Source organism: Lepidochelys kempii, chromosome 3 (genome assembly GCF_965140285.1).
Source record: "Lepidochelys kempii isolate rLepKem1 chromosome 3, rLepKem1.hap1, whole genome shotgun sequence".
NCBI classification, from domain to species: domain Eukaryota; kingdom Metazoa; phylum Chordata; order Testudines; family Cheloniidae; genus Lepidochelys; species Lepidochelys kempii.
Window position 1 is genome coordinate 11306962 of NC_136382.1, and position 26776 is coordinate 11333737.

General features: G+C 47.8%; 1 protein-coding gene across 3 annotated transcripts in view; it reads left to right on the top strand.

The window, feature by feature from the left end:
• Positions 1–25270, top strand: part of GATA4 (GATA binding protein 4) — a 38356-nt gene extending 13086 nt beyond the window's left edge. For all 3 annotated transcript variants that reach the window (XM_073335075.1, XM_073335076.1, XM_073335077.1), the window contains 5 exons: positions 14113–14279; positions 19251–19376; positions 22890–22977; positions 23636–23778; positions 25088–25270. In XM_073335075.1, coding sequence (XP_073191176.1) covers positions 14113–14279; positions 19251–19376; positions 22890–22977; positions 23636–23778; positions 25088–25270 — 707 coding nt within the window. The remainder of the gene's footprint in view (positions 1–14112; positions 14280–19250; positions 19377–22889; positions 22978–23635; positions 23779–25087) is intronic.
• The last annotated feature ends 1506 nt before the right edge of the window (positions 25271–26776 follow it).

The window sequence follows — 26776 nt, forward strand, 5'->3', positions numbered from 1 at the left end:
AGCTTGCTCTCAGTTGCCGTATAGATGTACCCAGGCAGTTAGAGCAGCCCTGAGGCTGCTCTGACTTACACTGGGACCAAGGCAGGTCCCTGCACAGTCCCAGAATACAGGGAGTGCAGAGGTAATTTTAAAGCCACCTTTCCCTCTTCCCTCCATCCCTGCCCAAGTGCAGGAACTGAGGAACTGAGCCTCAGGCCAGATATATTTAGAAGGGCCCTCAGCCATATAGATAACAGTTTGAATAGGGTCAGTGATAATATGCTAGGAGTTCCCGGCAAGGTCATTCCTGGGGGTTCCCCAACCCTTCAGCTCTATTGGCCTCACAAGTCCCTTCAATCTTTTCCTCCCCTCCTTTCTGTTTGTACTCGCCCATCTCTCTGAGGCCTGAAATGCCTGGAGGGGAGATAGCAGATCCTCCCTCTTCACCCCACCCCAGAGAGCAGAACTATCCAGCTAATCTAATCACAGCCCTTTTCGGGGACACTGCAGAGTATGGCCCGTGAAGGCTGGGAGTCAGTGGGGCAGCCAAGGAAATCATTGGTAGTGCCCCGACTTTCTTTCTTTCTTTCTTTCTTTCCCTGACAGTTTTGACACACTTGCGGAGTGGTGTAGGACCTACCTCTTTACCTGGGTACTAATAGCCATGGGGTCTGAGCTCTTCTGTGATCTGTCCCATCTTTCTTTTGCCCCGTCCCCTTGCCCTGTCTGTGTCAGGAGTGGCTCTGTTCACAGCGCTATGTCTTGGTTTGGCCCCATGGACCACATCTCGCCCCGCATGACCACAGGAGCTGGTGCCTGGCTTATAGAATCAGGGCATTTAGGATGATACGGTCACAGACCGTACAGAGGAAAAACACCCAACAAGCCGAAGTTTGGTCTTGTGGTTAAGACACTGTGCTGGGACTCCGGAGGTCTGGATTTCTTTCCTGGACTGTGCTGCAGACTCCCTGTCTGACCTTGGGCAAGTCTCTTAACCTTTCTGTGCCTCAGTTCCTCATCTGTAGAGGTCGTGTGCCCGCTAATGATCCCTCAGGGCCACTGACAGCTGGCAGAGTTTAGAACAGCCGTTAGGCGGCTCTGGATTGCTCTGGGGATGAGGCTGGCACTGAACTGGTCCAGTGATCAAGGGGCTGTAAATGCCTCCACTGCGCATCCCTCCACAAAGCTGCACCCAGCACATCTGCTGACTGTGTAACTTGATACACAGGATGACTCGAGCAATAGTTTGACTGTGGGAAGGTGTGGAGGTCTCTTTGGCTAGGAGACAAATGTACAAAGGGTTGGCAACCTGTAGGAAGATGAAGGCTGTTTTTGCCCCCCGATCCCAACAGGGGGTGCGGTCGCCTGGTTGAGGGAGCGGGAGGAGCTAGCTAATCCCATTCTCCCTTTCTATTTCAAATGGAATGTGGATGCTCTTTTGTGCTGACTTATTCGTTACAATTTCCTGTTCCTGGGTGCCTTTTTCAGGGTGAAATCCCGCTCCCCTTCCCCCCCACCCACCAGGCAGAGGGCTAGCACGGGGCCTACGCACCACTGAAATCCCACCTAAGCCTTCTAAACAGGACATAACCATGAGCAGTGCGTAGGCCTTGAACTGGCTGTTAGCATCGGGGTGGATTTAATCCATAGCATCTTAATTCTTTTGTAAAGGAATAATGCATAGCACCCCTCACACAGTGATCCCAGCTTCAAATGATTTGTCCAGGCTTGTTCCTGGGTCGAGGAACACAGCACCAGAGAGGATTAGAAATCCCACATTTCCTGGCCATCACTCTCTGTACCTCTCACTGCAGATTGGGGTCTTAGGCATTGTTTTGCTGTTTCACCCCGACTTTAAATCTCTGGACCAAATGACACTTAAGCCAAGGGGAACCTCTGACAGCCCGTTTCCATTTATAACATGGACATAATTCAGGGAGGAAAATGGTGCCAATGTTGTTTCCTGTCGGATGGAAGAAAACCATTTCTAGGAACATTGCTGTGAAGCTCACCCCTGCACTCGGATGTCATGGCTCTGACCCCATTTCCTGCGCAGGTCCTGGCAAAGCAGCAATCAGCTTAATCCAGGATTTGTTTGAAAAGCGTATAAACCGGCAAAAAACATCGTATTGGCTGCAAGAATCCTACATGTGTAACAGATTAAGGATCATCTATATAAATAATAAAGATGAAGCTAAATCTATGAGCAGGTTCAGAAACGTCTAGAAAAGTGTTGTAGGTTACGTCTCCACTACCACTTATGTCGGTATAACTTATGTCGCTCAGGGGTGTGAATTAGCCAGCCCCCGAGTGATGTAAATTACACTAACCTAAGTGCCGGTGTGGACAGCGCTCTCACGCCGACATAGCTTCTGCTGCTTATTGGGGGAGGATTAATTAAGTCAACAGGAGAGCTCTCTCCTGTCGGCTTAGAGTGGCTACACTAAAGAACTTATAGTGGCATACCTGCATTGGTGCAGCTGCGCTGCTGTAAGATCGCTAGTGTAGACATGGCCTTAAGGGTAGGGTGTTCCCCAGGACATATAACTGGGGTTGTAAACTTGGAGAAGGATTGATACAGCAGTTACTTGTACACTTAGGACCGTATCTTTCACTGATGTAAATTAGCATCGCGCCATTGTCGGCGGTGTATTTATTTCAGAATCTGGCCCTTAGCAGCTTTCCATTTCCTGTCCAGGTAGAGCAAGAAACCTTCATCTGACCATAATTAGCCCTGGAGCCAAGCCGTGAAGTTCAGGTCCAGATCCAAACACAGCCAAAGCTCATAAGGGTTTGGATCTGGTGACCCAGTGCAGGAACTAGGGACTATTCCAAAGTACTGACCTCTTAGGTTTGTAACCATGGTTGATTCCACGACAATGTTGCCAGCATTTACCCAGGACTGCAACTTATGCATGTAAGTAGTCTCACTGAGGGGGGCAGTGGGGCTATTCGCCCATGTCAAATTGCTCATCTGCGTTTGGCCGGGTCTGCACTAGAAAATAGAACCAGCACGGCTGTGTTAGCTAGGAATGTGAACAAATTAACCCCTCGCAAAAAGCACCAGAGCAGACGCAGTCATACCAGCCAAAATAGTCCCTTTGCTGATACAGTTTATTCCATTTGGGGAACTGGTTTGAGCTAGACCGGCCACAGCACTCTTTTGCTGGTATAAACTGCGTCTCCACTCGGCAGATTTGCCAATATAGCCCTACCGGTTTATCATTCCTGGCAAGCATAGGCAAGGCCTAAGTGTTAGCAGGAGCGACACCCAAAGTGGTAACACATGGTCCCTTCCTCCCCCACCCCTTCCCCAAGAGACCTTCCCAAAGAGCACTGCATTCAGAGGAAAGCACCCACGCGCCTTTGCCCCTGACATCAGCAGCTGTGCAGTTTTGCCCAGAATGCCCTGCTGGGAGCACAGCAGGTGTAGACGGGCCTGGTGGGGGAAATGCTGCGGGGCAGCCATGCCACCGCACGCGTGAGCAAGGCGAACTGGTTGGACCACTATCACCAATATGGGACGTGGGAGAGCCATGCTCACGTCCCTGCTCTGCAGGCAGGAGAGCGAGCTGCGATGAAGAACTCTGCTCCAGATCCGGGCAGGCAGGGACGTCCGGCTGGGTCGCCTTCAGGCTGGTGCCCTCACCGCTGAGCTAACACGCAATTGCTGAAAGGGAGGGTTAAACCTTGAAAGTTGCTGCAAAATGGACTTGTCCTCCAGCCTGCGCTTGCTGTAACCACTCTGGATACGGTGTTTTAAAAGAGCTCGAGTGTTTGGGGCATTCCACCCACTAATTGTCTCTTCACACTTCTCTGTCTACATGGATCCATCTCCACAGCATCTGAGCACATGGGCAGTGCCTCAGACAGGCTGGGGGAGGCTGTGTCTCCCCAGACAGCCCGGCGTGGCCCCACCCATGCTCCTCCCCGAAGTCCCCTCCTGCTTGCCCTTCGCCCCAGCCCAGGTAGGCTGCTCTTTAGGGAGGCGTGCTGCGGCTGGGGCTAGGGTGGCCGGGACTTGGGGTGGCTGGGGCTACCCGTTGATGGGGGTAGAGGCTGCCGGCCCTGCTCTTGGGGAGACTGGGGGCACTGAGGCTGGGAGAGGGGGGCAATACGTCGCCCTCCCACCCAGTGATCCAGGGCGGGGGAGGGGGCGGGTCCTCGGGGGGCAGGGCTGGCTGGGGCCTAGCCTCCCGCAACCAGTGGTTCACCCACCGCCCATGTCTGAGCCCCTCACAGACATTAGTTTTCACAACACTGCTGCAAGACCAGAGGAGTGCTAGTATCCCCATATTACAGGAGCGGGGGGAAACTGAGTCACAGAGAGATTTAAATGACTTAACCCGTTAGCAGAAAGGCTCTGGTAGAACCAGACATTGAACTAATGTCTCCTGAATCCCAAACAATCCTGCCCTCTTTAGCACACCACCTTGCAAGTAGATTTCAATGATCTAATCCCCATCCCTTGATTGAGTGCTTCATCCTCCATTTTCTGTCGCACTGTGGCAATGTCCAGTATTGAAAAGAAGTGTGTGTGTGTGTGTGTGTGTGTGTGTGTGTACCATTGCCCTCTTCTGGATGTAATCAGTACTGCTCACGGGTGTGTTTGCAGATAAAGGTCAGGTTGCAAAGATCTGTGCTTTGTGGAGCTGGGGATCCAAGTTTTAGGCCGTGAAGTTCAGCATAAGAACTGTGAAGCTTTAGGTAGCCACAGATTTGCTGTAGCATTTTGAAACTTGTGATACTGAGTGAAACAGTGATTTTAAAAAAGCCTCTTATAAAGTGATTTAATGTTAGAACCAGATCATAGTCTGAATATTTTATAAGCAAATATGTAGGTTCTTTTTCTCCTTATCAGACCGAATAAATCACATGCCAGAGTCTGGGTCAGACATATTTCCAACACAAATGAGTGAAATGACAAAAAAACACAACATATTTTCAGGACAGCGGTTCAAACATTTTTTTAAAAATCATTTGTAACAAGGCCTTACACATGCGATTAAATCCCTAGATATTGACAGGGATTCTAATTGACAAGGAACACCACTCTGCAACTGGATCTGCTAGCTCAGATCCCAGGCAGGCCGACTGCAGAACGAGGACAATGTTCATGTTTGCTAACAATTTTTCAAAACAAAACAAATGGGGCAATAAATCCATGTGATATATTTATAACTATTCCCCTGCTATTCCGAGAACAGCACACAGGCCCGGGGATCACGTATGTTCCATTTATGCTCACAAAAGCATGATGCCCGGGTGTGAATTGTCAAAGTGCCATCGACTACACAAAGTAAATACATGGAAACAATGGAGAAAAATGTTACTTTCTTGAGTCGCTTTCAGTTCTAATCGCTTTAGGGGCACTTTTTCAGATGGAAATGGGATTTTCAAATTGACAGCGGCCCTTTAAAAATAAATCCTCGGGACATTTCTGTTGGTCATAAGTCTTGCTGAATCGTATTTTGTGGGTTGCCTGTGGCCCTTTAAATGTTAAAGAAAATAAAATCTAAACAGAAAAGAGTGGAGGAAGGAGGGTGGGAATGGAGTCTGATCAGCCGTGTTCTGCTGCCCTCATTCCTACTTAAAACAAAAATAATCCTACCACCATGTTCTACTTCCCAGCTCAGAGCTGTGCTGCAGCATTGCTAGAGCAAGTCTGCTTGTAACATTACAGAAATCCCCCTGCTTTCCTATCGGTGAATTCTCCAGCATTACAAGAGCTCCCGGCTTTCTCACCTATCCTCTGGTGTGCTCCGCAGCTCAGCTCTGTAGCATTAGAGGGATGACTAATGCTTCCAACTTCTTGTGATTTTTATCAGGTGACCCATGCTATTTGGTGTTTTTTCTTTAAGCCCCAGCTCCTGGAGTCATGTGATTACATGAGACTCTCAGCTCTTATGTCAAGAAACAAAGTGAGTCTTGAGCCCTTGCGGTTGCAGTGAAAAGCTTGAAAACATGAACCCAAAGGTTCAGACGCAAGAAGGCAAATATAAAGAACTCCAAATGTATTAGTTTTTTAAAAAAATAATCATGATTTTTAAGCTAATCATGATTTGTGGGGCATGGCTCATAATTTTTGAATGCGATCCTGGTGTTTGCCTGCTTTCCCAGCTGTCCCTGTGCTCTGCTCCCCAGCTCAGATCTCCTCTGCTATGTGGCGGGAGTCCCCTGCCTTTCTTAATTCCCATGCGGAGTATTCTGGGTCTGCTTTTAAAGCCAATGTGCACTTGTGCAAAGTGAGACTCCTCTAAGAGTCCATCTGGGATGCGTATACACGAGTGTGCCACTCTCACCTCTTATCATAACAAATTGGTTTAGGAAAGGCAGTTTCTCGGGGGGGAAGAACTGCTCTCACGCTCTGTTTAAAGCCGGTAAGTGCCCGGCTGGGCGTGACGGATGGTGTCTCCTTTGTGGAGGTGCTTCAGTGAACTGACAAGACACTTTTGTAGGGGGAAATGTTGATATTAAATTTCCCTCCATCTGTAAACAAAACTCCAGGGCTGTATTAATGGAAACCCATTTCCACTGGGCAAATCAAAGGGGGTAAAGATAACAGACAGAAGGGGAGGGTAAGAGCTGTCAGAGTTGAATAAACTGCCTCAAGTATGTCCCATCCAAAATAATACAGTGAGGCTCTTTGTCCCCCTCTAGTGGCTGGCCCATGTATAGTAGCGTATAAATCTCCTACTGCGTTTGAGCTAATGGACCTTTTCTCTCTCTCTTAGGTACTTGTATTACTACACTATCTGAGCACCTCACGCTCTTTAACACAGTTATAGATGTGTTGTTATCTCCATTGTACTGATGGGGAAACTGATGAGTTACACAAAGACTAAGTCACTTGCCCAAGGTCACACAGGAAGTGTGTGGTGGAACACAGCATTGAATCCCAGGTCCTGGGCTAGTCTCACTAGCCACCCCTGGCTCTGGTTCTTTAGCTCACGCTTTTAGATCCAGAGATCTCCTGTTCAATCCCCAAAGACAACCCCTTCAAGGCCCAAAATGAAGGTTTTTTAAACTTAAAAGAAACAAAAGGATTGGTTTGGGAATGATTGTAACGTTGGACAGAAATATGTAGCTTCCTGGATTATTATTTGTCTCTATTTCAAAGAAGTCCTTCCTTTAAATGGTAATAGTCCGCCACAATAAAATATACACCTGTGCAGTCACCCACCACCACTCAGGACCTCCCAGGGACCACTGACACCCCTGTCACTAGATGTGCATGGGACCTCCTGCCCAACCACTGCACTGAGTCCATTTTGCCTGGTGAGTAGCACCTTACTCTGTGAGCAGTGCTCTTGATATCGGTGGAACCACGTGCTGGTAAGGTACCGCTCTCTGAGACCATGGACCCTAAGTGAACTGTATCTTAGCAATGACTTTTCCTTCTAAATCCACCCCCTCCCCCCCCCCCCCCCCCGAAAAAATGATGTTAGATCAGTGGTTTTCAGTCTGTGGTCCATGGACCCCTGGAGGTCTGCAGACTATGACTAAGATTTTCAAAAGAGTCTGCACCTCCATTTGAAATTTTTTAGGGGTCCGCAAACGAAAAAATGTTGAAAACCACGGAGATAGATTGTGGAAGCATGCATAGGCTCCAGCCGAGACTGGGGGCCCATTGCGTCACCCAGGTTAGCGAAAGACATTTCCCAGCCTGAGAACCGTGTAGTCTGGCTAAACAACAGCCAAGAGGGGAAAGACTCATCCAAGGTCATGCAGCAGCTCATTGTTCAAGCCAGGACCAGCCCCCAGGTCACCTGGTTCTTAGACCAGCTCCTTAACCACTAGACCATGCTGTTTCATGTTAAAATCTGCCCTGGCCCCGAGCAGTTTACACTCTCAAGACCGAGTGCTGAGGTACTGGGAGCCTCAGCACAGGGGCTGCGGGGTGCCCTTGAGACCTTGATGGGAATTCAAAGTCCTCAGCACCAGTCAGGTTCAGGTCCAAGTCAGACCTAACACAATGGCCAAAGAGCAGGGGAAGGGGTACAGGTGTAATGGATGATGATGATGATGCAGTGGAGGTGCTGAGTCAGGGAGGCGGGTGGTGGAAGCAGTAAGTTCTGAGGGGAGAGGGAGGCCATTCCAGTCAGAGGCTTCTGCGTTTGTTTCCCACATAAATGGTGGCCCGAACCCTTTCCTGGCAAACGTAATTCCCTCCCAAGCTGCCACTTGCTGTGCCTGGCTCTGGGCAGGGCGTAAATCTCCACAGAGGGACCTGGTGTGAAGGGTAATAAAGAGGTCACATTATGGACCCATAAATCTTCGCCGTCCAGCGGCTCCGTGAAAGGGAAATTGTTGCCCTGAGTGTGACTGGAGGAGCCCTTCCCTCCGCTCCCATTGTTCTGGCTCCCTGCGGGAGCTGTTCAGGCAATTTGCTGCCTGAATAAATGTTTCCTTTCCAGGCTGCTAGTACAAGGTTGGGGGGAAGAATAAGTGTCAAAAGGGCTCATAATGACTGGATTTAAAGCCATGGAAGCACTTACTCAGGCGCCTTCCACAGGGAGCCTCCAGAGGCTGACGCTACTTAATCTTCGTTATTAATGAAAAGGGAAAACTGAACGAGCAGAACACTGGAAAAACCAAACCAGACCAAATCCGTGTGGCGCTGCGACCGTGGTGTCCTGGAGAACCTGGCCGTCCAGTCAGCGAGCACAGGCTCTTAGCATGGTGAATAGGCTTTTCTCTGGCACGCAGTAGTGTCTGAGCAGATCTCTCCAACGCCAGTGGCTACCTCCTCACAAGCAGCCCCGCTAGGAGCGGAGGTATTATCCCCTTTGGGGAGGGGGCGGGCATTGAGGCAGAAAGAGATGAAGGCCCAACTCTTCCCAGAGGGCTTCATATAGCTCATCAGGCCAGAAGGGAGCATTATGATCATCAAATCTGACCTGCTGCAGAGCACAGAACAAAGGACTCCATCCAGCCTTTCCTCCAGTGTTCCCGAGCAGAGCAAGAGGAGCACTGGGAGGAACTGAGAGCAGAGATGAGGCCGAGGGCGAGGGCCTGGAGGGGAAGGAGACAAAGCTTTGTTCAATGTGATAAGAACCGGGAAGCCAGTGAAGAGCTCCCATGGAGGGAAGGGGTAAGAAGGCTGGAGTCGTGAAGAAATTTGGTGCTCGTTCTTTTGTAGATTCATGGATTGTTATGGGCAGAAGGGTCCATTATGTTATCCAGCCTGTCCCCAGTACAACACAAGCCAGAGAACTCCCCACAGTCATTCCTGCATCAAGCTCAGCTGGATGTGGTTGAATGAGGCCTTGTTTATAAAGACATCCATTCTCTTGCCTTCTAATTCACCACTATAGAGACGATAAAGGGACAGTGCCAAAGACTAAACTACACATATCAGAGCTCAAGACTCCTGTTCTATTCAGTTTATATTGTGGGAAGAAGTCCTCCTAGGGAGCATTCCTGTTAAAAGGATTTCAGCAACATAAAGTATGCCCTGGAGAAGAAGGAGGAACATTCCTGATGAGGAACATTAGCAGTCTCTCCTCAGACAGGTCTGTAGTGCTGTATGAGATTGTGAAGAGATTACACCTTGCAAACATCATCTTCAACTCCTGGCTCCGCATTTCCTCCATCATGGGCAGTGTGATCTTGTCACACTCACCTTGGAGATCAGCATGCTGGGGATATTATTGCTGATAGAGACATCTGCATGCCCCCAAAGCAGCTGGGTAATATTAATGGTCTGATTTTCAAAAGTAATGAACATCTGCAACTGTCTTTAAAGTCACTAGGAGCTATGGATGATCAGCATTCTGAGACACTGAAATGGTGGATTTAGAGCTGAATGGGAAATGGTTTGGGATTTTTTCTCCCCGAGGAAGATTTAGATGAAAACAAAATATGTTTGTCAAAATTTTCAGTGGAAAATTTCAATTTTTCATCAAACTGAAAATCTCCAAAATGAACCTATTCAGCCAAAAATTGATGGAAACTGAAAATGTTTTGGTTTTCTGATGAGAAATTGAATTCTTTTGTGGCGAGCAGACAGGAGGGAATGAAAAACTCCAGTGTGGGGAAAAGAAAGGTGGAAAAACAGCTAGGCATGGGTTGAATGAGAAATGAATACAGAGAAGATGGGGACTAGGACGGGAAAGAATCTAGTGAAAAGAAGTTTCCCAAGTTGTGCCTGACAACAGACCTCAGGCCGATAGTAATCAGGGACACTTGACTGTAGAGCTGGGTGGAAAATGTTGTTTTTTTTCCTCCAGAAAATTCTGACAAAAATTATTTAAAAAAATATTTGTTGTCAAAGATTTTAGCAGAAAATGTTGACTTTTTCTCAGAAAACCAAAACCCTGAAAATTTGGTTTTCAGCCAGTTCCTCCTTCTTCTCCCCCCCCCCCCCCGAGTTTTGGCTGAAAACAAACAAAAAAAGTCCTCAGACAAAATCTTTTTGACTTTTGGCCAAAAACTTTCAATTTTTTGATTAAAAAATAATTAATAATTTCTAGGACAGCAGACACTTCCCACGCACATTTTCATTGTGTTGAAAACATAAGTTTTCCACTGGAAAAAGTTTTGAGTTTCAATTTTAGTCCAGCCCGATTTTACCAATTGTTTTTTTGGAGTGTGTTGAAAATGTATTACTGAAACTTGTTTTCAAAGCAAATTGGCCTTTTGACAAAATAAAACTTTGGGTGCAAATATTTGAATGTCTTTTGAAAATTTTGGGGCTTTCATTGAAACCCCCCCAAAAATCAGAGGACATTTTTTATATGTTCATTGAAATTTTTGATTTTGTTCAGATTTTTCACAGGAAGGACTCGTTTCTTAACCAGCTGCACTAGTGCCTTTCCTTTTCAAACGACACTTTTTGATCTGTGGTTTGGTTGAGACTCAAATAATTGTAAGGAGACAAGGAAGGCGTTATAATCACAATATTGCCAGCATGGGCAGGAATGGTGTCCCTAGCCTCTGTTTGCCAGAAGCTGGGAATGGGTGACAGGGACTGAATCACTTGATGATTACCTGTTCTGTTCATTCCCTCTGGGGCACTTGGCATTGGCCACTGTCGGCAGACAGGATACTGGGCTAGATGGACCTTTGGTCTGACCCAGGATGGCCATTCTTATGTTCTGATGGCTACCCTGTGCATTCCAGAATCATGAGTCAGGCCTAGAAAATGATGAGATTGGCATAAAAATCAGGATGTTTTTTAAAAAACAAAAGATGCCTCTTTTTCTCTGTCTTCTGGTTTCTGGGCCTTTACGTGCATTCGCTTCACAGTTTCAAGCTTTTCTGCACAAGCCTGTGGGTTAGAACCTTTCTGTTTTTTTTTTCCAAAGGACTGATGAGATTCTTAGCTAATAACATGTCTCCAGGAGTTGGGGATTGAAATAAAACACCAAATTTCACAAGACTCAACATGAAATTACAAAATCCGTAAGGCTCTCAAGCGTCCACGGCCTACTGAAATCCCCGGAACGACGTCTGATCTTCATGTGCTTTGGATCAGGTCTTTACGGCAAAATCTCATTTGCCCCAGCGTCTTCAGTGTAGACGCTGCAGTGAAAGGAGTCGGGACACCAACGAATCCGCTGTGGGCGTGGAGTGGGAAACAGGTTCCCCTGATCAAAACTGTTTGTCTCAATGGGCTTGTCTCTGAACTGTCTGTGGAGAGATCTGTTAGGGTCCCAGAGATCACGCCGCTATAACAAAGCCCGGGTCTCATGGCAAGGTTCCTAGGATCTGCGGTACAGTGTTGAACAGGCCACTTCTTCAGCAGCTTCTGTTTGGCATGGCCTAAGCCTAAACAGCTTCCAAAAATGTGCTTTTATCAACACTGGCCTGGCCGTTATGTATATTCTGTCCCCATACTGTGGTACACACCATGTAACGTGTTTCGGCCTGAGAAACCCAGGAAGGCTGACACCTCCAAGGGTGGCTGAGATGTGTGTTGCAAACCCAGGACACACTAAGCTGCACTGTTTCCCCCCCCCCCCCCCCGTCTCCTTTGTAATGCTGCATCTGCATTCTACGGTAGTTTCTGTGTTTAGACTGAGAGCCAAGCAATCTTGTTCCTTCGGTTATAATCGGGGAAGTGAGTCTGCAGGAATGATTTTGTAACAACTCTCCCACCCCTCATGTCGTCAGCTGGGGCTGCACCAAAGCAGTGTGAAAGAGGATAGTCCGCTCGCTAAAGGAGTAACTCCGCAAACTGACAGCGGTCGTAGGCTGTTATCCTCTGTCTGGGTTAACATCAGGGATGCGTTGCAGTCTCAGAGGTTTAGATATTTATGGCCCACAGATGCTCACATCAGGTGTTCTCATTTTACCAAGCCAAAGGGAATTGCGCTGAGTTTGTCCATGATTTCAATGGAATTGCACCTCTTTATGCTGAGGATGGGTTTGCACTGTTGCTTGTTATCTGCACATGTACCTCTCTAGTTCCCCTCTATGCCTGACCCAAGGACAGGGTGACCAGACGTCCCAATATTACCAGGACTGTCCTGATTAGGGGCTTAGTTGCATATAAGACAATGTCCCTCCATTCCCCCCCAAAAGTGCCCTGATTTTTCACACTTGCTATTTGTGACTCTATCCAAGGACGAGTTTCAGAGTAGACCTGGGTCTGTTAGACCCACTAGCTGCAAAGCCCGTCTTTTGAGCTCAAGCTGAATTTAACTCTGGAGAGTGCCGGTCAAATAGCAGCACATGGCCACTGGTGTAACCGCTGTTATCGTGGTCCACTGTAGAGATTGAACTGGGGGGACTTCATTCTGGAGCTGAAAGCTTTGGTCTCTCGAGCTCGCACTAAAGAGCTCTGACAGATGCTGCTCCTCTGTGGATCAGGCCCAGAGCGGAAGGTGCAACACACGTAGCCCAGCACTGCAGGCTCATCCTGCGATCTGAAAATCAGGGTGTGATCCATCTCTTTCTCCATTATTAGAGCGATGATGTTTTGCATGAAGCATGTAACTGCCAAGGCAGAATAGAGTCCAGCTTACTCTCCCGTAGCTGTCTTAGGGCTGCAGTGCTTGAGGAAGAGTCTCTTTAGCATCTCCAAATTCCCAGGAAAGTATTTTGTAAGCAGACGTCATGGGCCAGATTTGTCCATGTGGGTACTTCTGTGAAACTGTCTAAAAAGCACCCTGTGCAGTATGCTGGCAGAATGCATGGGATCATGTCGCCCTCTAGTGGCTCACACCAGTCACGCTAGCAGCCTGCTCTTTTCTTGTCCCTGGAGAAGGTCTCCTTTACTCCAAGTGGTAGAGGCCTATTTTTCTATGCTGAGAGTCACAGGATCGATTCCTGATGATGAGTGTGGTGTCAACAAACAGACAGTGTGTTACCTGGGCATCCGTTGTGCATGTGGATCTAGTGCTTGCATGCAGAGCTAGATGTTTGCTTGTGCAAGTGTCTTTCTGATTTACAAGTGACAGTGAGGACTTTGCACCCTCCATAGGTGCGTGTTGTTTTCATGGGTAGCTTTGACGAGCCCAGTCCAGCATCCATGGGATTCTTTACATTGACTTCAGTGGGCTTCAGATCTGGGCCTGCATGAACAGCGTGGTTTTGATGAAAAGAGAGGGCCCCAGTTTGCACCTCAAAAGGCAGTTTTACAGCCCTCACCACTGTACTACTGTGGTTTTCAACCTGTGGTCTGTGGGCCCCTGGGGGTCCACAGATTGTGTCTTAAGATTTCCACACCTCCATTTGAAATGTTTTAGGGGTCTGCAAACGAAAAAAGGTTGAGAACCACTGGGCTAGTCTCTGAGAGGCTCATAATCATTAGAGGGTTTTATCCTCGCAACACCCTGTGAGGTGGGGAAGTATTATCCTCACTTGATAGAAGAGGCACAGAGTAGATTAAGTAACTTGTCTAAGGTGCTAGAGAATACGTGTAGCAGAGGCAGGATTCCTGAATCCCAAGCCAAGGGCCTCGCCACTTGGCCAGCCTGCCTTTAATAAGACCTGCCTTTCCTAAGGAAAGTCGTAACACAACCTCTCCCTCCCTCCCCCCACCCCCAGCCCCTGTTTTTCTGCTCTCTGCAGATAGCCAGGTACTGCTTGAGTATTTAGGACCAAGAGTGGAGAGTTTTAAAAATGTTTTATTTAACTCAACCTGTCCACCCTCTTTTCTTGTCTTGTTTACTGTCATGCCTGCAGAGTTCTTTGACGACTACTCTGAGGGGCGAGAATGCGTCAACTGCGGAGCCATGTCCACCCCACTCTGGAGGAGAGACGGCACGGGACACTACCTGTGCAACGCATGTGGGCTCTACCACAAGATGAACGGCATCAACCGACCGCTGATCAAACCCCAGAGGCGGCTGGTAAGGAAAGGCGTGTGCCGTTCGCCTGCAGCCTGCGCACAACTACACAATAGACTCCAGAACAGGAAACACTCGCTCAATCCAAGCTGCCCAGAGGACCTGGGCACTCTGCAATGACGAGGCTTAGAATCCTAGGCAAAAGTTGGGAGATCATCTGGTGTCTCCCAGCAGCCTCGTGGGCCTCTCTCTGTGCCTCCAAAATAGCATCCTGGCTTCAGCTGAGTTGTCTGTGCCTGCAAAACTCTGTGATCTGTTGCACTGGCTGCATCGGCTCCTCAATGGAGGTCCCATGGCAAATGGTGCAAAGGACTGTGGGACACATGGGAGACCCGAAGTGCCTGCCTGCTGCTCACAGCTGAGCAGAAGGCCAGCCCTTGGGTTTACAGGGTTCTACACAAAATAACATCTACAGAGCTCTGCCCTTGACCCCCAGCTCCCTTTCCACCTCCAGCCTGGTCCCCTCCACCTCTCTCTACATTTCTGTTCACATTTATGTACATGTGATGCCCACCCCTTGGCTACTTCCTGCCTGCCTGTGACCTCCCTCAGCCTCTGGTGACCCCACCATCTCCATAGCCTCTGGTGGCTTCCTGTCTGAGCAAGCCAGGAGGTAGAACTGAAATGCTGGGGCTACATGCTGTACCATACATACATACATACATACATACAGCATACAAGCCTGTCTGTCGCTCTCCAGCATCTTCAGAGAGGCAGAAGGCAAAAATCATGCTACTGCCTGGATTTCTTTGGCTTTGCCTTCTGCGGATGACGCTCAGCTGGCCATAATCCGCTGGCTCTGGCGCCCTCTGCTGGCTAAAGTGCTTCATAGTGACGTGCTTCTGGTTTGTCTTCCCAAAGTCACTTGAGAGGTTCCGTGCTTTGCTAGGCCCTAGGCTGGTTTGAAAGAGTGCTAGGGTTTGTAAGGAACCGGTGCACTTTGAGCCTGGCAGAGGTGCTCGCTCAGCAGGCCTTTGGGGCACGTAACATCAGGAGCTGCTAGTTCCCCTCGGAAACTGACTCTTCTCCAGAGTCAACACAGCCTGAATTTGTTGCTGTTCTGGGCACACTTCAAAGCTCCCCAGTGTTTGGGGAGGGCTGAGATGGCTGGGATGGGGTTTCTTCCACGAATTTGTGTGTGGAAGGAGATTTTGAATTGCTTTGTAATAGGGTTTGGCCCCAAATCCCCATTTGCTGCTTCAATTCTGCCGTATATTTTTAAGAGAAGGCGAGGGAAGCTTAGCGCCTGGGGCAGGTGCCCAGTGTGTATGCCTAGGTAACCCATTGATGAGAGTTGTGGGTTCCTCACTGGGCCCAGTCCACAGTGGCTATGTGTCTGGTACAGCCCATGGTTGCAGAGAGTGATGCTTTAGCTCAGGATGTCCTGGTTTCAATCCCTGGTCTTGGTGAAGATGGCGTACATATTCAGATAGATACGTTCACTACAAAAAGATGCGTGTTAAAAATCAACTGACTCTGTAAAGCCATTCCCTCGTCTCAGTGTGTGCCAGGTCAGACATTGCCACGTGATAACTGCTGATCTTTCCACAGTGCTTGCAGTGCTTGTGTTTTGAGCCAGTGTAGAAACATCTCCCCATGTGTTTGCAGGATCTTCTCCCTAGCGTGCAGACACACACAGTGTTTACCTGCATTGCATGGTCTCTCCAAGGCTCTCATTCCACTGATGGATGTTAATGAACGAAGCCATGGTTTCCCAAAGGGTGTGGGGTCACATCCCAAAGGACTAGCGGGGCTGAGGTGCACAGGAGATGTCTACAGTAAGGTGGGTGGGCCACTAGTGAGGTTGTAGGGAGAGAGGACTGATTTCTGAAGAGGAGCTCAGTGTTCCAAACCTTGGGAAAGACTGAATTAAACATCATCCCACCCTTGTGGGGTAGGTGTTCTTATCCCCATTTCACAGCTGGTGAAAACAAGCTAGAGAGAGAGGACATGATGACACCGCAAATCACTGGGAGATGTGGGACTGGAATCCAGATTCCTGACTCCTAACACTGTGCTGTCACCACTAGACTCGGGGGCACGGATCAGCGGTCACGTCACACTCCCCGTCAGTACATGGCCCGAGGCCGGGAAGCAAATGATCCAAGCCCTGGACCAAATTCAGTGATGAATCCTGGTCATGTGCCAACTGAGGCACGTTGTGCATACACTAAGCAGAAGACGGCTAGACCACATGCATGTACACGAGCTAACTAAGCTGCTTTGCTCTATAAAATTGGGTGGAAACTTCAGGCCAGTGGGCTTTCTTGTGTTTCAGTATTTCTCCCTTCAAGTACGACAAGAACGGTCTTTCTCATGTGGTTTCAGCACATCAGTTTCCAGTCTCCCCATGCTCCCCGTTAATCAGGAAGTGCAAAGGGCTGCACTAAAATCTGAAACAAACAAACCAATGCACACAGATTTTTCCCCCCATCCTCTAAAAAGCTGTGGGACAGGCTGGCTTTTATTGTACCTGTGCTGATCCCTTCGTTTCTAGATTGACTTGCGGGAGCAGCAGCAGTAGTTTGGATCTGGGTTTTGAACACCCTGCCGTCGGGGTGAGTTTGGATCCCAGTTTTGCTTCCGCCTATTAGGTCCCTGATCCAGGTTTCAGTTTAGAACGCCCACAAAGTCTGGGTGTGTTCGGCTACATAATTTTGTTCCAGGCCTACATATAGCAAAGGAAGCTCAGCGAGTGAAGCGCACAGCAGTTGTACTAGGTCAGTGCCAGGTTCCCCGACCTTCGTGCCACAATGCCAGTAAGTGCAAACAGGGAGGTAAACAAAGGGCGGCCATGTTGCCATCTGCAGAAAAGGCAAAACAAGGAAATGGCAGCCATATGGGCAAACCTGACAGGAACAGAAGATACCGTTTTGTGGGTTACAGACTCTGGGCAGTTAAAAATGAAGCAAGAGGGAGAAGCAGGGGCTGGTTTCATAGCATTTTACATGCTGACCATTTTGACTGACGCACTAGGGATTGAACTGGGGACTTCCAGAGTTAAATACACAAGTAGCAACACCTGGAGCTAAAGCTTCATAAGCAGGCCTCTAACAGCCACCTACCCTCTCTGGATCAGGCCCAGCAGGGGACCAGTTGCACATACTGACAGTTGCTTACATGTTTTCATCACAATTTCCAGAATGAGTCTTTCCTGAATTTTAAATATTGGTTGTTGTTGTTTTTTTTTTTTTGAAGGAAAATATGATTGAAAACCTCACATGTGGAAGCCTCTGCTTTGATCATTTATTTGATGTCAAAAGAGGGTCAGGAGCTGTACAGGTTAGAAGGCAAGAGCCCAGCCCAGGAGAGCTTACATTATACACCACTGACATCAAGGGGTCTTTGCCATTGACTTTAGTGGCAGCAGGATCGTGATTTCCTCGCAGAAGAAATCCAGTCCAGGCAGCCCAGCAGGAGCCTCCGTCTTGTGTTTTGCCAGAGACTCTAAGTGGCAGACTGCTTCAGCACTGGTTTTTTTTTTTTTCCCCCCGATTAAAAACAAAATCAAAGTCCATCCATTTGGCTCTCCTGAGCAACCCTACAATAATAAAGCAATGTGACCAGGTGGTGGATAGGCAGCAGGTTGGGGAGGAAGGAGAGTTACAGTTCCAGACAGAGTTATTATAAGGAACACAGTAATGATGGCAGGACATCTCAACAATGTCCCTTTAAACACATGCATCTAGGGATGGCCCCCCAAGCCAAACATCCAGGTCTAAACACCCTGTAATATGGGGGGTGGTTGCGTTAGGATCCAGATCTTTATTTCCCAGCTGGCCCCTCTTGCTGTGATGGAACAAACCAAACGCCTGGATCAAAAACGCCACCAAATTTCATAGCACTCAAAACCTGGCTCCAGATTTCATACCTTGGGCCCAGTTCCAGACTCGGCCTTTGTCAGGCGGAGTCTCACTTGAAGTTGGAAACAAATTAGATTTTCCTGCTTCGGCTTTGACCGTTGTCAAATCTCCCTTCACTTACAGAGAAGGCGCGAGTGTTGGGAGGAGGAGCCAGGAGCCCGTGGGTCTCTGCCCACTTGTGCCACTGACCCCGTTGGCTGGCTTGGCCCATCATTGTCTGGCCAGAGCAGGAGGCAGTGCTTAATGTGCTGCCTCAGGACCATGGTGGGGACCTAACGGTGACCGAGAGTCACGGTTCTGGAGGCAGGCAGAAGGCGGGGGGCAAGCAGGGGCAACCCCTCCTCCCCCCCAAAAATCAGCAGGGGCACAGAACTCCTCTGGCTCCAGCGCTGGGGCAGGGAGAGTGAGCTCCTCCGGCTGCAGGGGACACAAAATGTGCCTCCCCTCCCCCCCAAAGCCATCAAATTTTTATTCCTGCGTACGCCCCTGCACGGCTCACTCCAGGGGAGAAGTAAGCCAGGCCAGCCCAGTACCTAGTGTATCTTGCTTCCCGCTCTGTGCCATCTCAGCTGGCTGGCATGTTGAGTGGAGCAAAGGCCCCACCCATTTTCCACTCCTGCCTGCCCACGCCCTGCCCACCTGCATGGGAGGTGAATTAGCAGCAGCTCCCTCCCGCCCTGCCCCGCTCATGCAGGGTCTGGTGATGTGGGTCTCCTACGCAGGGAAGTACTATATTCTGTCACGTCCCCTTTCTCACCCACAGGGCTGCACAACTGGGCTAATGGTTAAGCCCGGCGTGACTTTGGGCAGGTCACTTTACCCCGCTGTGCCTTGGTTTATAAATCTGTAAAATGGGTAAAAACCCACTGACCGTACTGCCAGGGGTGTTGTGACGCTGAATCCGTGTAATGTCTGTAACGTGCACTGAGATTCTTCGGTGCTAGTTACTGTCCATTGTACAAAATATTATTAGTACATCCGCAAACCCCTGCAACAGTTGCCATGCATCAGGGAAAGCTGGGTGGGGTCTGCTCCAACCTAGAAACCGCTTGTGCAAATGGTAACGCTAGCGACTTGTTGACACTGCTGTTGCTTTTGTCTCTTGTTGCAGTCCGCCTCCCGCCGCGTTGGGCTCTCTTGTGCCAACTGTCACACGACCACGACCACGCTGTGGCGCAGAAACGCTGAAGGCGAGCCAGTCTGTAACGCCTGCGGATTGTACATGAAGCTCCACGGGGTAATGACAATGAGACGCTGAGAACAAATAACCCGGGCCAGACGTGTAGTCAGGTTGCTTAATGCACGGCTGGAGGGCACTCAGCTAGCAGGGTGGGAGGGTGGTATGAGAACCTGTGTAAAATAGAATAGACTTGTGTGCCCGCTCTTTAGACTGCAGATGGACTGTTTACTCTCCCAGGATGTGAGACAGGGTTAGTTCAAGTGGTGCCAGGTGGGAATCTGCTTTATCTTACACGGTCTTACTTTTTTCTTTTGGCTGATCTCCCCTCTACAACCCCAGTCTTTGGCCCCCCCAAAACATGAATCACACTCGCACTCACTGAAAATGATTTAGCAAGGTGATTTAGCACAGTGTAACTTACCCTGCCATTTACGCCCTCCAGATAAAGGCATAACACGATCCAACGGCTGGAAGGTGAAGCTGACAAATGCAGACTAAAAATGAAGGGCCAGTTTTTAACAGTGAGGGGAATCAGCCATTGGAACAACTTACCAAGGGTGGGGGTGGATTCGCCATCAATGTCAATCTTTAAAACCAAATTGGATGTTTTTCTCCAAAATACATACTCTTGTTCAAACAGGAATTAATTCGGGGAAGTCCTGTGGCCTGGGCTATGTGGGAGGTCAGCCTAGATGATCACAATGGTTCTCTCGAGCCTCAGAATCCGTGACTCTAAGAAAGCAGTATAATGTAATAACCCTTCTCTCGATCGTAGTCTTGTCATGGTGACAGGAATTGGCTATGTTTGAGAGGGTCCCACAACTGCTGGGACCAGCCTGATGGCTAATAAGCCTGAAAGAGTCTGTTTGAATGAGATCTGGGCAAGTCACACAGGCCCCATGGCCGATCTGAAGTTTAAGGTGTTACAAGCCAGTTCCACACTCATGCTCCCCACTGAAGTCAGAAACAAACTCCCTTCACAAACTCACTACAGTGGTGTGGGATGAGGCTCTGTATTCCGAACGCCAGATGTGGACACAGATGTGTACAATGCCCAGGCAGTCCTAGTCGTGAACCACTGTGTATCCACCTCTCGCTCCCTGCTCCAGGTGAAGGCAAATTAGGGAAGATTGTCCCCGCTCTCTGTGGCCTAGATGGTCAGAGTGACCCCGTCTGACCTTAAAATCTGTGAATCTTCTCTGTGTCCAATGAGACACAGTGAAAACAAACAGCAAACCCTCACCGGCTGAACTGCAAACCCGAACAGCTCTTCCCATTGCTGATCACAGGGGTGGGGGTTTGTTGGTTTTAGACACAAATTCATTTATGCCGTTAATGATCTCCGTTCCCTGAGAGTGTATGCTGTAGTGTTCATTTACAGATGGGCCTAGGCCAAAGAGCAATGTCTGGGCTCTACTTAAAATTAGGGCTGTGAAAAGTTTTGTGCTCTGAGTGCCGTGGCTGGGTCAGCCTAACCCCGGTGTAGACACAACCAGGTCGATGGAAGAATTCTTCCATTGTCCTCGCTAAAGCCTCACGGAGAGGTGGATTAACTACACAGATGGAAACCCCCCTTCCGTCAATATAGGAGTCACCTTGTTACCCCCCTGCCTCCAGTGAGAGAGAGAGAGTTGTTTGTGATTAGCGGGGTGTCAGAGGACACAGCCAGCCTGGTAGCTATGCAAACAACTTCCTCTGAGCTCTGCCAGCCCTTACTTTGCCTTGCAGGTTAACAATAGGTGCAGGCCAGTCCCCGAGCCCCTTTGAAGCATCCCCTGTTGTAGCCAGTCCCTTCTCCATTGAATGCCACAGAAATACCCAGTCTGCTGTGCCCAAGGAAACAGTGCACACATTAGCTTGTATGAGTCAACTCAGGATCAGCACCTAGCTTTGTGTGACAGCACTTAGATATATTTAGAGTGAAATCAAGGATAAGTTTATTACCAAAGATTCAAGAGCTAGTGAGTGAGGAGAATAAAAACAAAAGGGTTCCGTATAAAACAAAATCACAACACGCTTTATAGAGACTAAGCTTAACTGGCTACCTCCTCTCTAAAGGAGTTTTATTTCTCCCAAAATCTGTTGCAGTATCTTCCAGCAAGGTGGGCAAAGATCCCGTTTTCATGAATGTAAAGACACTGTCCATTTACTTCCGAGGTGCAGGATGAAGGGGTGTCTTTTTGCCTTCTACTTATATCCCCAGAGTTCATTGTCTGTGCTCTGAGTCAGGATAAACCCTGTGGTTTATTCTCCTGTGTGCTGCTGTCCTCTTGATTGCACATCCCCATGTGCAGCGGTTGTGTTAGCTTACAATGCTTAATTTACATGCTGTGGCAGGGACAGGTGCATAAACATCTTGTGTCTGACAGAAAAACTGTTTGTCCAATCGGCCTTGACACAGACTTTAAAACCCATTTTCAGTATACACACCTGATTCCTTACAGCATATCTGATCATGCCTTTCACAACGATATTAGTGACCAGTAAAAAGAACGAGGAGTCCTTGTGGCATCTTAGAGCCTAACAAATTTATTTGGGCATAAGCTTTCGTGGGTTAAACTGTCAGATGCATCTGATGAAGTGGGTTTAACCCACGAAAGCTTATGCCCAAATAAATTTGTTAGTCTCTAAAGTGCCACAAGTACTCGTTCTTTTTGCTGATACAGACTAACACGGCTACCCCTCTGAAATTAATGACCAGTGTGACCCTGGATTTCATTTAAGACCTCACCTGATAGTCTTTGGACAGAATGGATAGACCAGAATCAGAATTTTCTTGTAGCCCCCTTGCCCGTTGGAATTGAGGGGTTTTGGGGTCACAGATGTAACCAGCACCTGTGGCTGGAAGTCAAAGCCAGACAAATTCAAGTTAGAAATAAGGCATAATTTTTAACAGTGTGGGTGGTTAACCAATGGAACAAACTAGCAAGGGAAGTGGTAGAGTCTCCATCTCTTGAAGTCTTCAGAGGAAGCGTGGATACCTTTCCAGAAGGTATGTGCTAGGCTTGGTCTGCCCTTAAAGCTTACACTGGCATAGCTATGTTGGTCAGCGTGTGAACTCACCCCCTTTCTTCCCCCCACTGTAGATGCAGGGATGCTGTCAGAAGAATACTTCTGTCAGCCAAGATAACTTTGTTCAGGGACGTGGTGTTCCTACCCTGGGAGAAAAACTTCTGTCAGCATATGCTGCATCTGAGCTATGTCAACATAGGCTCTGGAGTGTAGACATAGATTTAGTCATGATAAAATTCTCTGGCCTGAGTTATACAGGAGGTCTGAGTAGAGGATCTGATAATCCCTTCTGGCTTTATAGTTGGTGATTCAAAGCCTTGGATGCAAACACGCTATTATTTCCAAAAAATTCAGATCCAGATCTGGAGCCAAACTTTGCAGCCAGGGCTTGTCTCTACTCTCAATTCAATCACTGCTGGTCAGTAACTTTTGGCTTCATGTCTTTTTAGTTAAATCTACTGATTACCTGAAATCCTAGGAGGCAGAGATGTAATCCCAGTACGTTAGGTTGTATTGCGTACATACTGAAAACAGTATGCTTTGCATTTGGGTTCCTAGGTCCCAAGGCCTTTAGCAATGAGAAAAGAGGGGATTCAAACGAGGAAACGTAAGCCGAAGAACCTTAACAAATCCAAGACACCAGCAGGTGAGCGTTAAACAAGATGTGTGTGTATGTCTGTGTGTAGCGCGCGTAGGAGGAGCATAGTATCAGAAACTCACCCTTTAGAACTAAATTAAGAATTCTGCCCTCTGAACCAGACATCCCCGGATTTAGCAAACAGGTAGCTGATCACTGTTGGATTGCTGTTTGGTGACCTATGTGAAATGAGTGCGCTTGGTCCGGTTCCCAGTGGACAGGCATCCCCATCATCACTGGTACTAATTAGCACCTGTAATGTCCTGGTGACACCCCTTCCAGGTTCCCAACCAGGGCTATGGAACAACCACAGAAGCCACTTCCCACAGAGAATCATTCGGAGGCTTTACACCAAGCCCTGTTTATGCTGACACAGGACTTTGGGAGATTTTCCATCCTGCCCTGCCAGGGATAAAGAGTACATGGAATGAGAGGCAGGAACACTGTAAGTGGGGAGACAAGGGTAATTTACCAAACGAGCAAATCTCCCATCATCCTTTTCTTCTTCTCTCCAAACCTGGTTAAGATTTTTGAAGGTCTCTCAATGGCAGCAAAACCCGGCCTACGAACAGAGTTCTCTTTCCCCAAACCACAAATGCTTTGCTATGTTTTTTGTACGTAAAGCTCCTCTGATGGGAAGCCTGGTTTAACTGCTGTTTTCTCCTAGGACCGTCCAGTAGTGAGAGTCTTACCCCCCCCCCCAGCTCCGCCAATAACACCAACACCACCACCACCACCGAGGAAATGCGCCCCATAAAGACGGAACCGGGGCTTTCATCTCATTACGGGCACCCGAGCCCTATTTCTCAGGTAATGAAGCAGGAAAGGTCAAGAGGTATGACAAAGGTGTGAACTTTAATATAGGTAACTTGAGGAGAAAAGACACCCTCAGAACCTTCTCTGAAGGCAAACGACAGCCATTTACTCAACCCAAGGATCTGAAAGGTCACAGGGGGCGAAACTTGCAACACTAAGGGCATTTTTACGTTGGGAAATATACCAAAGCGGTGTAAGCTAAATCATAAACGGGACTGTAATTCTGGACTAGGAGTCCCCACACAGAGGCTTATGCTAATTATTCTGGACTAGTTATTTGCATAAATATCCAAGTGTAGATAAGCCCTTAGCTGTGCTGTTTGGTTTTGACCTGAAACCAGGCAAAATTTGGCAGTTTTGGCTTAGTTTCTTTATGAATTTGTGGGCTTGCTTAAACCTGAAGCTCAGTGCAGTGAGCACAAGTCCATGTAAAACAAAACTGAAAAAGCTGAGCTGAACCACCTGAGAATTAAAATCACCAGAATCACACAGCTCTACGCTATATGCCAGACTTGTAACAATAAGTTTATTTGCAGTATATTATTCAGCCACTAGATGTCTCTATGTGCCTTATACAGTTCCAGGCAGGCTGACGCCCCTGGTGAACAAGACGGACAAATCTGGAACCTGATCTGTGTGGAAGCCTGTTTATTTGTAGCTGTTGTTTCTTGGTTAAGAAGATATTTGATTCCCTATATCATAACGAGACTAATATTCGAGACTGAGTTAGCTTAGCCTCTGTTAAACTCATCCAAAGAACGCCAATGTTTAAATAAAAGGCTCAGTGTAATATTTGAGCATTCTGACCATAAAACCAATATTAAATAATAAATCAAATAATATTAAATCATCATAATAAAAATTCATATGCTTACGGGCTTTGCTGGATTGATCCAATGCTTGCAGTATCGAGTCCAGAGTAATGTAGCGCTGATTACACTCTGCATGAGCAAGCTATTAATCAAAGGGTAATTGGTGGTCAAATCTTATACCTCAGGGTATAAAATGGTCACCTGTAGAGTTCAGAAAAGAACTCAGTGCACTCTCTGCAGTGTTATAAATGGCATGGGTTCAGAGGAAAAGGGAAACTGTCTTTCTCTGAAGCATCACAAATCAGGCATTGAAGCAGGATACCAGATACAGTGAACCGATGGTTTAATTCAATATTGCAAATCTCATGTCTTTGCATGTACATATTAATGTAACATTAGACCTGTGGAAAGTGAAATGCTTTCTCCTTGCTGTAATGTTGTTAGTCTGAAGCAATTAAAAAAAAATCTTTTCACTTTTACATTGTTTGTAGGCATTCTCAGTCACCGCGATGTCTGGGCACGGATCTTCTATTCACCCTGCTATTTCAGCCCTGAAGCTTTCCCCACAGGGCTACCAATCAGCCATCAGCCAACCTCCACAGGCCAGCTCCAAACAGGACTCCTGGAATAGCCTGGTCTTAGCCGAAAGCCATGGAGACATCATAACTGCATAACCTCTTCCTCCTCCCATGAACTTCAGGCTCACCCACGTGAGATACAAAGACGCCACATAATAATCAAGCAAAAGTGTTTGCTTTTTCCCCTCTCTCCTCGAGGGAAGTATGATGTAATTCTGGAAGAACAATTCCGTACGGTATTATAAAGAGGACTTCCAGGAACAGCTAATACTAAGTAAGCAGAGAAGACCCAGTTTCATCATAACAGTGGCTGATCTGAATCTTTCCCTTTAAACAGACCAGATTGTAACCACTTTCTATGAAACAGCCAGAAACAAAGACAGGACTCAGGTGTTTTTTAAACTTCTGGCTTTGACATCTCGGATAGTGATGGCACGGAGACACTTTCTTCTTCTCACCATCCATTCGTTTCCTGACCAGGTCAGCCCAGGAGAAAATGCCATTGCCTTGTTATCGCCCAAAGGCAGAGAGTTGATGTCCTTCCATTCAGCAAAGCTGGCTCCAGGACAATTTGTTACGTAGACTTAATTTGACACAACTTTGGCTGCTTTTGTGGATTTCAATACCATGATTCGGTTTAAGAAGAAAGAAGAACTCAGCTCACATATGTACCAAAACATCCAAAGCTTTGTTTTCATGTTACCAAGGAGTCAGAGAACCGAACCATTGTACTTATTTAACAGGAACGATTTTGTCTTTCCTAATTATGGGATCGTGTTTCCAAAAGGCTGGAGAAGGTCTCGCAGCCAGGCCTAATGTTTCAGTGAAAGTCTTTGCGAGTTGCGGGGGAAGAGACCCAGAGAGTTTATGAAAAACATGATGGAAAATGTTGGATTCTGCCCTTTGAGATAGCAAGGAGCCTGGCTCGAGGATCTCTAGAGCAGGGCAACACTGTGATTACCGCCGTGACATGGTGCTGCAATTGTGTATGATCCTGTGGCCTATCACAATTAATTATTCTACGTTCTTTCTGATGTTTTCCGTTGCCATTGATAAATCTGATTATCTTTTTTCCATGGCAGTATCTGCCTTTTAACCCAAACACAGACCTGTTTCCCTCCCCCACGTCCAACTAAAGCCAATTAGCAATTCAGCTTTCCTAAAGGCATCACTGTGGGCAGAAAGCGGCCTTGTGATCATCCACTGTGTAACTGAATATCATAGGCAGGGAAAAATCTAGTCGCCAGCTAAGCATGAGCACACAGCTGTGATACCCATGGGACAAGCTTAATTACATGTATTTTTTAAATATGAAGAGACTAGTATTATCTCCCCACAAGGCCCAGAAGAGTGGCTGCCCCATGGAGGGCCAGCCCTATTTGTGTAGGCAGAGAACTTCTTGGGGCCCTTTTGATCAACCAAACAGGTTTCCCGATCTCCTTCTCCCCCCCACCCCAATTCTCAGGCACCCATCTCTCCTCTTGTCTGCCCAACCTTTCTCTGTCCTCCTTAGAGTCAAAACTTGACTGTGTAAAGCACTAAAAGAAAATATAGAGAGGGGAGGGATTGTGCCCCCCCAGATCCATATACGAAGGTGTCCGC